The sequence below is a fragment of the Lepidothrix coronata genome, unplaced genomic scaffold (genome assembly GCF_001604755.1).
Source record: "Lepidothrix coronata isolate B3197 unplaced genomic scaffold, Lepidothrix_coronata-1.0 Scaffold88, whole genome shotgun sequence".
In the NCBI taxonomy this organism is placed as follows: domain Eukaryota; kingdom Metazoa; phylum Chordata; class Aves; order Passeriformes; family Pipridae; genus Lepidothrix; species Lepidothrix coronata.
In genome coordinates this window covers 3,168,300-3,183,555 of record NW_016690268.1, presented here as the reverse complement: position 1 = coordinate 3,183,555, position 15,256 = coordinate 3,168,300, and the positions used below count along the sequence as shown (strand labels likewise).

Below are 15,256 nucleotides of genomic sequence, written 5' to 3'. Positions count from 1 at the left end.
CCTATATGTTATTGGTTCCCCAGTGGTAAGCTTCTGTGGTGCATATAGCATACCTATCTCTTAACTGCAATGCAAAATCAGCTACACAACATCACCATCAGCAGCAAAAAGAAGCATATTTTTCTGGAAGTGTAAGTTATCCCAGTACCATCCATCTCATATAGTACAGCACATTAATTTAGATCAAACTGCTTAAGAATGTTTAGGTATGGAATAAGAGGGAAAGTAGCACATCTGAAACTTTCAAAATGCTGTATTTCTTGGGGTTACTGTGAACTATGCAGTAACTCACACTTTCACTTATCTGAAACTCATGAAAATATAGTTTTTCAGTCACTCCCTCCAGCTTCTGCAAAGCGGTTTACATTTAGTTATTACAGTCTTTCTAAGGTCATTCTACTCATAACTGTGCATTAAAAACCTATCTAAAGCATCAGAATCACCTCCACCTCGGTATACTGGCTGTCTAAAATAAATCTGTTCAGAGAGACAATCTGGATACCTTAGGGTTGTTGTGATATGTCCAGTCCCCCCACCTGCATTACTTAAGGGCTAAGGGGTGGGAAAAGTGGCTAGAGGTGGTTATCCCTATACCACAGTAAGCTCATGTTACCAGAGAGGCCACTGGAAGTTGTTGTTGGCCACCAAAGAGTATTAATATTAATCATAATTAGTATTTATATGGTACCATCTGATAGTCACCAGCAGGCTTAGCATCACCACAAGTGCTGTGTTAACACATGGATCAAGAGCTGCAGGTCACTGCAATCTGCAAGCACAACCAACCACAGGATGTTTTCATGTCCAATATAGGTACCAGCTTGGTGGCAGCAGAGATCCCACTCTGGGACAACATAAAAAGGATGGCAGTGGCACTTGCCTCCCAGCCAGGCCTGCACCAGGGTAGGGACTTCAGTCAGAGCCCGAAGAGCAGCCAAAGGGCTGGAAGCAGCAACATCTTGGGCATGTGCCAGAGCATGGTGGCCAATGTTTCTTGCCTTGGCAGGCAAACAACCTCTGCCTCCCCATCTGCCTTTTCCTTGAACTTCCTAGGACAGGAAGACTGCTCAGTCTTTAAATAGAATAGGGTAGCAGAAACACCCGATGACAGCATTTAATTTCATGTGATAGAGAGATGCATGGGCTGTGAAATGTCCTGAGGGACTTGCCAAGGATGTGAACAGTCTGTGGATCACTAGAAACATGAGCTGTGGCAGCTGCTTGGAGACAGAGAAAAAGCAAAGTGAGGGAGTGGGGAACAGCCACAAATCCAGAAATACCTGTGCTCAGCACTGCCTTCCCAATGGCACATCAACTTCATACCCCAGCATTTCACTTGCTGCAAGTATTATTTTTGTATATGACACACAAAAGTCAACGGAGTGGGGAGGTAACTACTTCAGCAACAGACAACTCTCAAGTTTGCTTGCACAGATACATGTGCCTAGGAAAATAAAAAAGGCTACAAATATTACACTGTGGCTCATTTATTCTGAAATAAGCCTTTGTTCTTAAAAAAGCATCACAAGTAAAAAAGAGATGTTGGTATTTTTGTAGCGCAATTAAAAGTGTTTACTTAAGGCAACCTTGTCTCAAAAATTATTGCCTAATGTTACATGTAGATTAAAAAGACTGCTTGTCCCCAGGGCCATGAGTTTCAAAGCAAGGCATTGTGAAAGGGCTGAAGGTCCTCCAGCACAAATGTCTTATTTTCCTTTAATCTGTCATGTTCTAGCATCGAGGGTTGGGAAAAAAAATAAGGGCAGCATGAAATGAGGAAATGTGCAACTGTTCAAGCTCTGAACACCATGATAAATATTACATTTTTAGCGCATCTGTTGTAATAGATGTTTGGAATTGCCTACGACTGCCCAAATCTATACAAAATCAGTAAACAAGGATTGCCTCTTCCTGCTTTAAAGGTTGCTGTTTTCTATGGTGTGCTGGTTTTGGCTGGGGTACAATTAATTTTTTCACCATGGCTAGTATGGGGCTGTGTTTTGGATTTGTGCTGAACACAGGATTGACAATATAGAGATGTTTTTGTTATTGCTGAGCAGGACTTACACAGAGCCAAGGCCTTCTTTGCTTTTCATATCGCCATGCCGGCAAGAAAGTTGGGGGTGCATGGAGTTGGGAGAAGACACAGCCAGGACAGGTGACCCAAACTGACCAAAGGGATATTCCAGACCATACAACATGATGCTCAGCATGTAAAGCAGGGGGAAGGAGGATGTAGGGATGTTTAGAGTGATGGCGTTTGTCTTCCCAAGTAACTGTTATGGGTAATCGGGTCCTGCTTTACTGGAGATGGCTGAACATCTGCCTCTCCGTGGGAAGCAGTGAATTAATTCCTTATTTTGCTTGGCTTGCATGTGCAACTTTTGGGTTACCTATTAAACTGTCTTTATCTCAATCCATGAGTTTTCTGGCTTTTACCCTTCCAGAACTCTCCCAGATCCCACTGGTGAAAGAGTGAGCTAGTGTCTGCTGGAGCTTGGCTTCTGCCAGGGGGTTAAACCATGACATATGGTATTATTATGTTTACATTTGACAGCTTTTGGTGGGAGATAAAGATTTGTATGAGGAAAGGCAATGTCACAGTGGCCCCTAATTAACAGGTTTCTAAAACACACCTAATACTTTAAAATTGCATCAAATCTTGATCACAACTCTGTTACTTACTCTTCCTGGGATCACCAGATTGTCCATGCCCATCAAATCTTTCTTCAGTTCATGCAGCTTCTGAAAGTTCTCCATCTTTATCATATTGCCATGGAGCTGAGCCACCATTTCAGAAATCTCAGCCAAAGCAGCTAGATGGACAAATTCATAAAGTGCTTATTAAAAATTTACAAGAATGTTCAAAAAGAATTGCTTTTACCTGCAGCACCTATTTCAAAAACCTTCTTGTGCTGCTCTTATTCACAGTGTAAAGTTACTCAGGCACACACAAACTCTGGACATCATCTTATGGAATGGAAAGGGTGGAGTGCTGTAATGAAGAGTCAGCCCATTTCCTGAATCCAAAGTTTGCTCTATTTTAGCCACAGGAACTTTGTAAGAACACTAGAGTCAATTCAGAGCACCAGTGAATGGATTCTCCTAAAGGACTTCATTTCCTACATCTCCAATCAATCTAGGGATGTTCTTTATGCTTGAAAAAACATTCATTTTTTCTCCCTGCCTGTGGCACACTGGGAATGGACACATCATCCTCAACATCTAGCCTTGGCTGAGGGAAATGAAGACACTACCTCACTGCATTCCCTGAGATCATTCAGGAAGTAGCTGCATTTGGGCAAACATCTGTTCCACACAGCACTTCGGTGCCATAGACCTCTGTGGCATTTCTTATTGCCACAGGTCAGGTTACCTCCACATTTTGTGCATTGCATGCTGTGGGTCTCATTGTATGGAATCTGAGGGAACTCAGCCAACTAACTCAGCTATACCTTATAGCTGCCAGCAGTTATGCTGAGCGTTACTCTCTGCCCAGGTTCTTCCGTGGATCTGCACCGATGCTAACTGTACAGATAACACAGTTATCCTTAAACATACATAGCTTACAACAGGGGTGGGGGATGGAGGTAAAGAAGAAGGAAAACAAATCATCAGAAAGAAATGGCAGGCAATGAGTCCAGACTATAGGGGGGAAATGTTTTCATGTTTGAAAAAAAAAATCCAAGCCAGCTGTTTCAAGTTCCTGAAACAAATAATGGAAATGGTAATAGAGTACACTACATGTCTTGAAAAAAAAGCAAATAGTACTTAAAGACATAATAACAGCAGCCCTGATGGGTCAGAGCAAGGGTTCACCTGGGCCAATATTTTGTGTTCTTAGCAGATCTCTAGGGAAAGAGAGGAGCACATATAGTATGTTTCTTGTGCTCTCTTCCAACCTCCCAACTGTTTTCAGTTTAAAAGACTCCCTGAACCGTCTGTCATTTCTGTGTGTTTAATAACCCCCAGCAGAATTCTCTTCCAAATACCTGCCCAGACTGTGGCATAATGTGTATACAACCTGAATCCTACTGTTTCTGGTGTTCAGAGTGCTGGATTTTGCAACTCAATCCTCTTTCAATGTAGGTTTAAAAAAAAAATAATCTTTTTTTTGGCCAGCCATACACCTCTAATGGAGTAGGATGCCATTCCACAACCCCAAGAACTGGTGTCTTTTCTCTTACTTACCTCTTGAATCCCTGAAGTCTGTGTGGCTTGGAGGATAGTGCTTGCAAAGCCTCTCCATTATCTGCTTGTAGTGCATAAGCCTGTGTAAAGGTCTGAGAAGGAAGGTGTTGAGAGGCAAGTAGCAAACTTTCTGTAGTTCAAAATCTCTGCAAAAGGTCTCCAGCTTACGAGAGTTCTTGATCCCATTCTCCAACTCCATTAAAATCTCATTGTGCTTCCGCAGGTGAATTGTCAGTTGCTTATATGCACAAAAAAAAAAAGGATGTAGTAGAGCTCTTAGCAATCACTATGAGAGATGACTCAGCCCAAACCTATTCCAGCAAAACAACCAACTAGCACAGCAGTGGAAATTTTGCAAACAAAATCACTCTAAAACACAATAGCTCTGAAATGTCATTACTCATCTGAAGTAGACACCCCCACCCGTTCTGCATTCCCTGTAAAACAAAAGTATATGAGTCAACGAAACTACGTCTCTTATCAGTGAGAAATCCAAAGGCAAGGAGATGACATGAACATAGCTCATGCAACTGGGTGCAACAGGGAGACAGCCAGACAATGTGAATGCAGAGTTAGGAAAGAAAACGAGATTTTCTAAAAGGATGAAGGGATTTAGTTGCCCCATTTCCCTTAGGTGCTTTTGGGGAGCTGAGATGCAGGTAAATGGACTTTTAGCTTCTGCTGCCTTCTTATTCATGAGAAGTTGCACCTCCCGGGAATCTGAACAAACACAAAAATAGAGGTGTTGTCCAACAGAAATGGATATGTTAGAGTTCTTCATTCTTGGACTACAGCCTCTTCTCCTTAGTGCAGTCTCTAAGATCACCCCACTGGCCGTAGGGAACCAACCAGTGCACCAGCAAGTGAAATAGGTTTGCATGAAACATGTAACTTCATTTAGGTCTCAGTATTGCAGATATTTACAAGTCCCTTTTAAAACAATTCAGCAGATTTTTTTTAACAATTAAGACATGGAATTAATTTGTGTTTTGCTAGAGGTGAACTGGTTCTTCAGGATGCACAGAGCTTCTCTGAGCAGCCAAATAAAGTTTTCCAGTATCTGGTAAAACATTAGGCAGGAACAAAAAGACACTGAATGCATAAAATGAATGTACTTGAGAAGACACTTTTGCTTAATCTGAACTTTGTGCTTTCTGACACATTTCTAGTCAACTCTCTCTCCTGCGATTTGTGACAAGTTTACCAGAAACATACCTTCCCTATAGTTAAGCTGCTTCCTCCATACACTACATATTCGTTTTACAAGTCTGGAACTCAGGCAAGACACAGCAGACCTTCTAGATAACTACAGAGACTACCCATTAATTACTTGCTCTTAACTTCTCTCCGATGTTAATTAAACAAGAAATGTCAGTCTTCAGGTCTTTTAACAGTTCTCATGATAAATAAGTAGAGTTTTAACTAATTTTACTGTTTTCTGTGCAGTTCTTTTGAGTTAAACTAGCTTTTGCCTCTTTCCTCCACGTATCAGCTAATCAGTGGTGGTGAATCTCAAAGCAAATGAAGTAAAACCCTCTAATGGGAAAGGGAAAATTGGAAGGCTGAAAGCACACTGACAGGACTAAGTTACAGTGAGGACTATTCACAGCCTTTACACTAGTGCCCCAGAAGGACCCGCAGACAGCAAACGACAGACAATTTAATGTTGCAAGGTACCAAGAGAAGAATCTGTCAGAAGCTCTGTGGTATTCTAAAAACTGTAAGTGAAGGTGTGCATGGAGGGACGGAGGTAGAAAAGTCCAATTTACATTTATTCCAATGCATCTGAATTATACCTTGAGGGAAAAAAGCAGTTCCTGGCTAAATACACTGCAGAGAAAGTAAGTTGACGAGGCTGTCTATGGTGGGGACTGTAAATGGAGATTTCTAAGCTCCCTTCTTCTGATTTGCTGTATAATCACTTGAACATCACTTAACTTCTCAGCGTCTCTCTGTCCTTCTGAAAGATAAATCTAGTACTAACTAACATCTTGGGAGAGCTGTAATGACTAAACTGCCCTTTCCTCCAGCCAAGGACTCAAGGTTGCTGAATTTACTAACTGCAGAATGCCCAAGTGGCAATCACCAAGGAAGGATTTATTGGACAGTTTCAAAAGCACTTTGAGATCCACATACCAAAGGTGAAGTGTTGTGTTTTGCCCCACATCGACTTGGATGCATAGCTACATCATAGTAAGGTGAGCTTATATCCCTACTGTAAAAGTTCATAGGGTTTTCACAGGCTCCCATGCCTGCATTTCATGCTGTTTTCTCAGCAGAGCATCAACAGAGCATCAACAATACTGCTCTGGCCAGATTAAAAACAGTTGCAAAATCTGCTGAATATTACATCTAGATTTACGGTTCATACATGTATTTTTAATTCTAGTTTTAAAGGGATTGAAGGCAATTATTCTCATTGATTCAAAAACCTTTCATCTAATTTGTCACTGTAGTGCAGAAATATAACTTTCCCAAGACTAATTAATATCCAGGTTATGGTCACTACTCCTGCAATATGTTAACATATATATTTGCATGAAAAAGTAGGCTTTTGAACAGTCTCGTCATCCACACAAATTCCAATGCTTTGCCTTCTTATTTGAAGAAAAAAAGAGCTGGAAATTAGGTGTTCCTGAACTTTTGTGTTTGTTGCTTCTATATTTGGAGAATGGAGGAAAGGGGCTGGACAATTTAAAGTCAGCTTGCAATTCTGAAATCTTATGTCTCACCAAATGCTTGCTACTTCATCAAAGGAAACTTTCATAGCATAATCCTTGATTACAATTGGCAGACAACAGCACAAGAGGCAACATCATGCGAAAATTGAAAGCATGCTAATGTTAATCCATGTCAAAGCTTAATAGTTATAGGATCACTCCTACCTTCATATTCTGAATGTTCTTTAGCATAACATCTCCGATTCTTTGGTAATCTCCTTTAATGTGAGCATTAGAGCGGCCTTCCCTGTCAGCAACAGAAATACCACACACTTCAGTCATGCAATAAAACTGCATAATCACTCATAAGCACAGAAAGAACCTCAACAGTTCATTTCTTTTAAAAACCTGACCCCCATGCTCCATTGCTCAGAAGTGTGTGAGGAATATTCCTGACAGATGTGTAATTCCCAAGTACAGTACACCTTTCACCCAGCCTGGCTTTCACTCCTAACAACAGAGAGGGCAGGCACTCAACAGAAGGATTAGACTCCTAAAGAAAATTTTTAGCATTTTTAAACACACCAGAGAAGGCTGAAAATGGTTTGGGAAAATGAAGATATCCAAATCCCATGACAATATGTGGGTTTAGAGCAGAAGGTTAATTCTGTTCAGAAACAATGTCTGAAACCCAGAACAGGACCTGGGGGGTGTTCCTCCTCTGAAAAGCTTTCCGCTTATGTAAAGGACAGTGGGACCAAAAAAAAAAAAATCTATCCAGCATCTGCGTTTGACTCATAAGTGTTACATACTGGTAGGAATTTTCTTTCAGTGTGTCACTTATGATATTACAAATGCAAACTGCTCCCTCCCACCCAGCCAGCTGCACTTGGATGAGTGCTCCATTTGGGAGAAACCCAACTCCTGATGAAAAAGATATTCCTGCTTCTAAACCCATGTGCGAGACAGGCAAGGATACCACGCTCTGACTGAATCCAAACACATTTTAGAAAACACAGGAGGAAAAACCATGACTGTAAGAACCTAACTGTTACAGATCTGTTACAAGCAAGTTATGCTTTCAAAAGAAAATCACTAGGGTTGTGTGGGGAGAAGCACTGTTCCCTTCCCCTTTCCAACTTCTGATAGTGCATCCAAGTTTCCTGCAGCATGGCTTTTTACATGCTGTCCTCAGTTTTTACAATTCAGTTCAGGTCTCTAATCTGAGTATTGGGAGACAGATCCAGTCCTGGTGTGAGCAACTGCAATTCAGCCAAACAAATGCACTATCTTGGAAGAGGACAGAAACATAATCAAGTCCTAAATAAATCCAAAGATAATGTAGCCTCTGTTTTATGCTAAATGGATATATTGTTTTTCACTCATTTCCAGTAATTCACACTTTTAAGACAATTCTGTGCACAGTGAAAGCATAAGGTTATAAAACTCTGCATTCCTTACTATGGGCAACTTAACCAAAGAGGTCTCACAATCACCAAATCACAGAGGATGCAGTTGTTCTTAGGAATATACTTTCACTGGCAAGACATATTATCATATTAATAGATACATATTCAGACATATATTTTGTTTTGTAAAGTTAACATGATTATGTTTCTGTTGGATAATTTCTCTGCATGCTTTTCTAACTGGGAAATGTGGAGGGCACAGCTTATAAATACTACACAGTAACATCTATTTTATCCTTCAATAGACAAAGAGACTCACTTGACAAACAAGGGATTGTTCCATGTTCATTTGAACAATAGCCAGTTTCATAGACTGCCTTTAATTATTTCCTATTGTGTTAAGACTCCCAGGCACTCACATGCCTATTTAAGCAAGTAAAAACAGTTCTCAACATGATTTTTTAATGTTTTTTTCCAAACCCAAAGGTTACACTGGGATAGGAAGTTGGGTTGTGTCAGTGATAACTTTAATTACCATCACCAGTTTTGCAAAAGTACTATGTTAGATGAGCACTGTCGTAGTCAAATCATGCCTAAGAAATGCTCTAAACTGCAAGGAAGAGCGGAGGTATGTATGGACATCACAAGACTACAGTCTCCACATTACCTGAGGATAAAAGTACAATTTCTGTCTCCAGGAAGTCTCTGTCTGTCAAATAATCTCCCCTCTATGCTGTTCCTTGACTTTCCCTTCGACCATGTCCTATTCATCCAGCTGCTCTCCCCACTGAGATTTCCTATGGCAGGTTGTAAATAAAACTTTCCATCCAGTGAAGGTCTGCTCAAAGTAGTGCACATGAAAGTGCCCCCAGCTGAAAGTCACAACCATTTGAAGTCTAAGGCAGTAGCACTACACTGGTAGGAAGCAAGGGAAAGCCACTCTCCACCTGTGGAGCCAGCATGCAGCATCCCATCCCAAACGGTTTATGCTGTGCCACTACACACCATCCCAGAAATGTCAAAGCCAGATGAATTTGTACTGCTGCCAATAACGGCACCGTATCTGGTAATTATAAGAATTCTTGCTTTATGTGTTATTCTCTACCTCTCTGGCACTGCCTGGATCCTTTTTTATGTCTCTACATTTGATTTAATCTAATAGACTTAAACAATTTTGTACCTTTCTGAGCACGAAATATATATAGTTATCTATTTACTGCCAAGATAAATACTAAGTACAGCATTACAGAATGTTATTTCTAAGTAGACATTGCTTTTCTGATCTGAGGGCTACAATATGGGTCAGCTAGAATACATATTGCAAATTTCTTATCTAATAGCTAGCTACTTGAAGGCTGAGCTCAAGCCTACTGAAGTCACAGTGAGTGCTTCCAACAGCTGATATTTAGTGCAGCTCTTTACTGAGCAGTCAGGTTCTTATTTCCTAAAAGTTGACCCCCTGGGCACTCTTCAGCATAGCCAGCACTGACTGCTTGCACAGCGTTTCACCACACTGGTCACACGCAAAGCATCGAGAACAGCTCCCCTTCATTGGCTTTGGCCAATGACTCTCAGGGCTTTCAAATCTTACTCTGCATGTTTGCAGAGTGACACAGACAGAGAGAAGGGGGTTCCCCAAAAGCAACAGCCTGTGTCCAGCTGCTGGCTGAACAGTGAAAAGCTGAATTGTACCAGAGCCTTCTGCCCAGGCCAACAGAGATGACCTGTGCTGCACGCAGGTGCACGCTGCCTGAAGAAACAAAGCCGGGTTTCCTTAGGAGAAAATACAGAAATGTGATGGCTGGGTATTGCTCCTTGTTTCAGCAATTCTTCTTGCTTTCATTATTAATTTTCATGCAAATGCTGCCCCTTGCAACAGAGATGATTTTCCCACTGGGAATGGTGCGTAGGCATGTAGGCTGTGATGGGGAACAGAGAGGCAAGGAAAGCTGAAGCCAGGCATGGGGGAACATGACAGCTTCACATCTGCCTCCTAAACCCCAACCTCACTCCGCTTCAGCTCCATGGCGGACTCCAGAGTAAACCTTATGCTACAATGCCCTGTTTCTCAGCTCCTCAACATGCAAATCCCCAAAAAAACAAGAAGAAATCCCAGGAAAAGAGCATCCAAATACACAGCACATAAAAATAAAAACCAAACACACGATCTATCAGATGATGTCTCACTGCTGCAACAGCCCAAAGCACAGGAGCACAAAAAAGAGCTCTCCCTGCGGTGTATGTTTTGAATAACAACACTCAGCTTGCTGAGAGGAAAGAAGTGCTCATTTGTTGTGCATCAATGGCTAAATTGTTCTTTTTACTCCTTGTTTTCATGGGTCATTGTTTGAACATGGTATCTATCTGCCAGTGACAAGGGACAAAGCTCAGGAACTAGGATCTCACAACTTTTCATCAGGAGTTGATCTGTGATCCCCAGCTCCATAGAAGATGTAGGGGCTGCTTACCCCACACATAATGTACCCTCAGTCCACTCATATCTTATGAGTAAAATCACTGAAAATTATGCTGAATAATGGGGATATTATTGTATAATCAGGTTATTTCTCATATTTCTCCAAATAGTCTCTTCCATTTTACATCAATAAAAGTGTAATAATATAATAATATGGCCAGTCTTCGCGAGCGAAGATTTGGGAAAGGTCATTAACCCTTCGAGCCTGCGCAGTGGATTTTTTAGGTGAGACCCAGCGTGCGCTGAACTGAGCCCACCCTTTAATCCTGAGGTTCATCTGCCGGGGCCAAGCAAGCTTGGACAGTGGCAGTGAGGTCCCCAGGACGCAGGTTTGTTTAGAGTGACCTTCTCTTAGATGGATTGCCTTACAGGGCTGACGAGCTCCATCTGCCCGGGGGGCTGGGAATCGAACCCGGGTCGCAGCGGTGAGAGTCCTGCACCCTAACCACTAGACCACTAGGGGCCCAGATTCAGATAATAAAAGTGTACAATTGCAAGAAAGGATGAAGAGACTGACTTTTATACCTGATAAGAAACTCAGACACCACCTTATTTATATTACTACAAATGGCCACCACCTTGACTTACAGGGATGACACAAGTAGCTATGTCAGATTTTCGAATTACATGAAATTCTTAGTGTATATAATTGAAAAATTAATGGAAAGAAATTTCAAGTCAGCCCATATCCTCAATCATCCATGAATGGTAGCAGAAGAAACAGAAATTTGGTGCGGATGGTTGCAAGGCAAAGAAGAAGATAAAGATTTCTCAACAAAGATTCTGAGGTGAACATAAAAATCTTTGATTGCAGCCTCCAATTGCAGCCAAAATAATAATAAATCAATTGCAAAAAATTATATTTACAATGTGTGATCTTCTGTTACATGCTGAGGAACATCATCTCCCTCCTGGATATTATAGTTGATCTTTGAGCACTTAGACACTTCTGACTTTTTATGACTTTATCATTAGCTAAAGTTCTAATACTAAAAAATACCTTAAATATTTGCCATTACAACTGCCTTTCAAATAAGAGTAATGTTTTGTAATTCAAAAAGAAGAGTCAATAAAAGCAAAACAGCCCCTTCTTAGCTCATGCCCTCCTATTACACAGTGCTTCTCACTCCCCTGCCCATTCCGGTCGGCACTGCAGCTGTCCTTCCAGAAGTAAGTGGTGCATGAAACACTCCTCAGAGCATAAGAAATGTACTGATGAAGCCATCAGAGCTTCACCAAAGTCACACCAACCCTCTGGGGAGCATACACACATTTAAAGACTTTGGTTGGCTATCCCTGTTGTAAGAGGAATCCAATCTAAAGGAAACATGCATTAGAAATGCTTTTAAACAAAAAGATCAGAGCAAGTAACACCATTGCATGAAAAATACTGTAAATGCAAGAGCATTTCATATCTTGCTGCGGAGCTCAGAGCTGATCCTGCGTGCATCCCTCCCAGAGAGCCACTGAGATGAATGTAATATGGCTCTAGATGTGACTAATAGATCCTGGACAAGTGATTTCTCTCCCTAACAATTTCCAATTAATTTGGGTGTAGCACAGCTCTAAACCCCAGAGGTACCCAAAAGTGACTTCAGCAATGCAAACTATCCTCGAGCTCAATGCACTGGCACCAAGCCCCTCTCAATATCTTTGTGTCAGGAATTCATAATGCATAACTCAGAGGTTTGTATTACAACACATACCTCATTTCTGCACATAGGATGAAGACACTTTTGAAACTGTACTCTTCATCCCTCCTCACCAGATATGCAGAACCAACTGACTAGCTGGCACTCTGCATTTAAGATGGCAGATAAGGACTGTTGCCCTGTTTATATAAACTGTGTTATCATGCTGCTCTTCTTGAGAACAAGTGCTGTTTCTCAAACAGAAAATGGTTAATAAATGAACATTTAGCTCATCTTCCTACACCTCCCTGAGTGCTTTTTTATTACAGGTTTTCAAACTTGCTTCCATCAATCCTGATTGAGCCTTCTCCTTTCATATGCTAAAATCTAAGAGCCTTTTTTTTTGCAAATTACCAGCCACACAGTCACATCTGGTAATACCGAGTAGCAGCTTTCCTCAGATGTGCCTGTGATCTAGAAGTCAAACTATCAGCTTCCCTGGAAGAGGGTAAGTCTGCCTGTATTTCTGAGAAGTATGTAATGTTTTTTCTTCCTAGCACGTGGATAAGGTGTAAAACACAGATTTTTACTGTCTAATGAGAGCTTCCTAGGGCAGAAATAACTATCCTGCCTTGCTCCAGCATTACTTTCTACAGTGCTCAGTGCTCAACCAAAGGGGGAAACTTCTGGTTCTCCATTTGCCACTTTCTGTCAGCATTTAAAGAAACCAGTGTGGAAACTTGTAATACAAAGATTTAAAGAGGTATGGAAAGATGAGCTTGATTTTTTTTTGATGGAAAATGGTGCTTGTGGCCCAAATTAACAGCTTAATAAACAGCTTAGACAAGAGAAGGAGTAGAACCGAACTAACTTCTCAGATTCAACTTGCCAGATGTTAATGGAGCATGTCAAGCTCTGCCTGCGCTGCCCATACCTCTTCCTCCTTGCAATAAAATCTCTCAGGCTCTGGGAAAAAGGAGCCAGCTTTAAGTCACTGAGATACGCCTCCCTTATTTTCTCCCAGCAAAAAGGATTGGGAATTCCTGGTGTTGCACCCAAAGCCTTGCTGAGGAACAACCTATGTGAGACCTGGTAGCCAGGACTAGGACCTGGTGCTGGATGCAGCACTTCTGGCACTTGCTAACAGGATAGCCTGATATGTGCTTTTCCCTCTCCCACCTGAGGCAACTTTCTGCATTATTCCTCTTCCCTTCCTGTGGGAGAGGGCAAAGGACCTCGCCTGCCTGCATCCACCAAAGGTAATCCTTCCTTTCCTCAAACCACTAGTCTAGTGGGGTATTTCACTTGTTCCCAGGAACATGGCCAGCCTCCAGGGCTCAGCATAGCTGTAGCAACTGAGGGGATTCATGGGCTGCTTCACTGGCCCTGCAAGAGCACGGGCAGGGCAGAAAATACAGCCCAGAGCATGGAACCACTGATCTTAGGATGCTGTGCAATAAAACCAGGAATCTGCTCCATTTCATGGCCAGAAAGAAACTCTGGCTCGGAAAAACGCAGTAACTGCTTGTATTCTGCAGTTGGCTATTAGTGTCAGTATCAATCCACGTCTTATTAAAAACATTATCACTATGCACTGGACACTGAGAAGTGTTGCTCTTAGGAAATGCAGTACTAAAGAGAAAAATGGGTGAACTCTGTAAAGAAACAGATCAGACCTGCCAGAATCTATACCTGGGTCAAAAAGATACTGGCCCTTAAGATGTTCTGTAGGAGACAGCCTTCCTCTGACTGCAGATTCAAACAGTTTAGAAGCCTTCAAGCAAGCCAGAAATGCTTTTAACAATGTTCAGGTGCAAAACCTGAACTTCTTTGAGGCAAATTCTAAATGTCTATAGATGTTTGAACAAATTAAGAGCACAGAGCTGTCTAACAATTGTTATGCACAATTCCCCCAGCCTTGCTCTCCTCACAGATCTTTAGCAGAGTATCAGGTTCAGCGTGATTCAAGGCCTAAGAGAGCAGACAATGATTTCCTGTAAGAGCTTCCAATATGAAGCATGAAGGTTTGAAACAAACCTTAGAAAACACACTGATGTTTAGGCAGAGCAAGCAGGCTGAACTGGAGTTTAAGTTGATAAAACCCAGCATCCTACTCGCTAGGGAAATAGATGACTGGTTTCAGGAGGTTCTTTCTCTCAGACAAGCTCCCACAACACACGTGGGTAGCAAGGGACTTCCAGCAGTTTGAAGTCCACAACGCTTTCATTCAAAGCCTTTTTTTATATAGGACATGTCACCCTCTGAGGAACGCAGAGCACACTCGTGTCTCAGAACAAGTGTACCACCTTCCTTCTCCCATCCACCTGCCTGGAAATTCAAGAGTTGACATAGAAGAGTCGGATACAAATGAGTTGGCTTGAATCCTGCCCACACCTACCTGTAGCTGTGCCACTGGCTCAGCCATGCCCATGAGGAGCTAGGTAGCTGAGGCAGAGGCTGGTCAGTGCCCTGCATTTGGCCCCAGCTGAAGCCCACTGGCTTAAAACCACCTGGGGCCAAAGACAGAGGTACCATCATGGCAGTATGGACATTGAGCTAAGTGACTTTGACTACGCTGCTGAAGAAATTCCCTACCACGTTGCCATCAGCTTCTTCTACATGCTGAGGGGCTGTTTAATTTTGTCACTCACTGTTTAATTAAATAGTAATCTCTACAGGACAGAGTTCATTGCTTGCAGCTTATCTCAGCATCTGTGGCATTATATAAAAACATCAACACCTCCAAAATAATACCTGTCAGCAAGTCTGCCTTCCTTCCTAAGGCATGTATTCAAATATTTCAGAACTATAAAAACAATCACTGTCTACAACAGGGGTATTACATTAGGTGCATCCATGCTGTTGGTTGCAAACTGAATGCAGACCAGG

General features: G+C 41.9%; 1 protein-coding gene across 9 annotated transcripts in view; it reads right to left on the bottom strand.

The window, feature by feature from the left end:
• FARP1 (FERM, ARH/RhoGEF and pleckstrin domain protein 1) overlaps nucleotides 1–15,256 on the bottom strand; it is a 207,261-nt gene that overhangs the window by 10,144 nt on the left and 181,861 nt on the right. For all 9 annotated transcript variants that reach the window (XM_017821062.1, XM_017821063.1, XM_017821061.1 and 6 more), the window contains exons 17-19: nucleotides 7,077–7,158; nucleotides 4,192–4,429; nucleotides 2,686–2,816 (exon numbers count right to left, since the gene is read on the bottom strand). In XM_017821062.1, coding sequence (XP_017676551.1) covers nucleotides 2,686–2,816; nucleotides 4,192–4,429; nucleotides 7,077–7,158 — 451 coding nt within the window. The remainder of the gene's footprint in view (nucleotides 1–2,685; nucleotides 2,817–4,191; nucleotides 4,430–7,076; nucleotides 7,159–15,256) is intronic.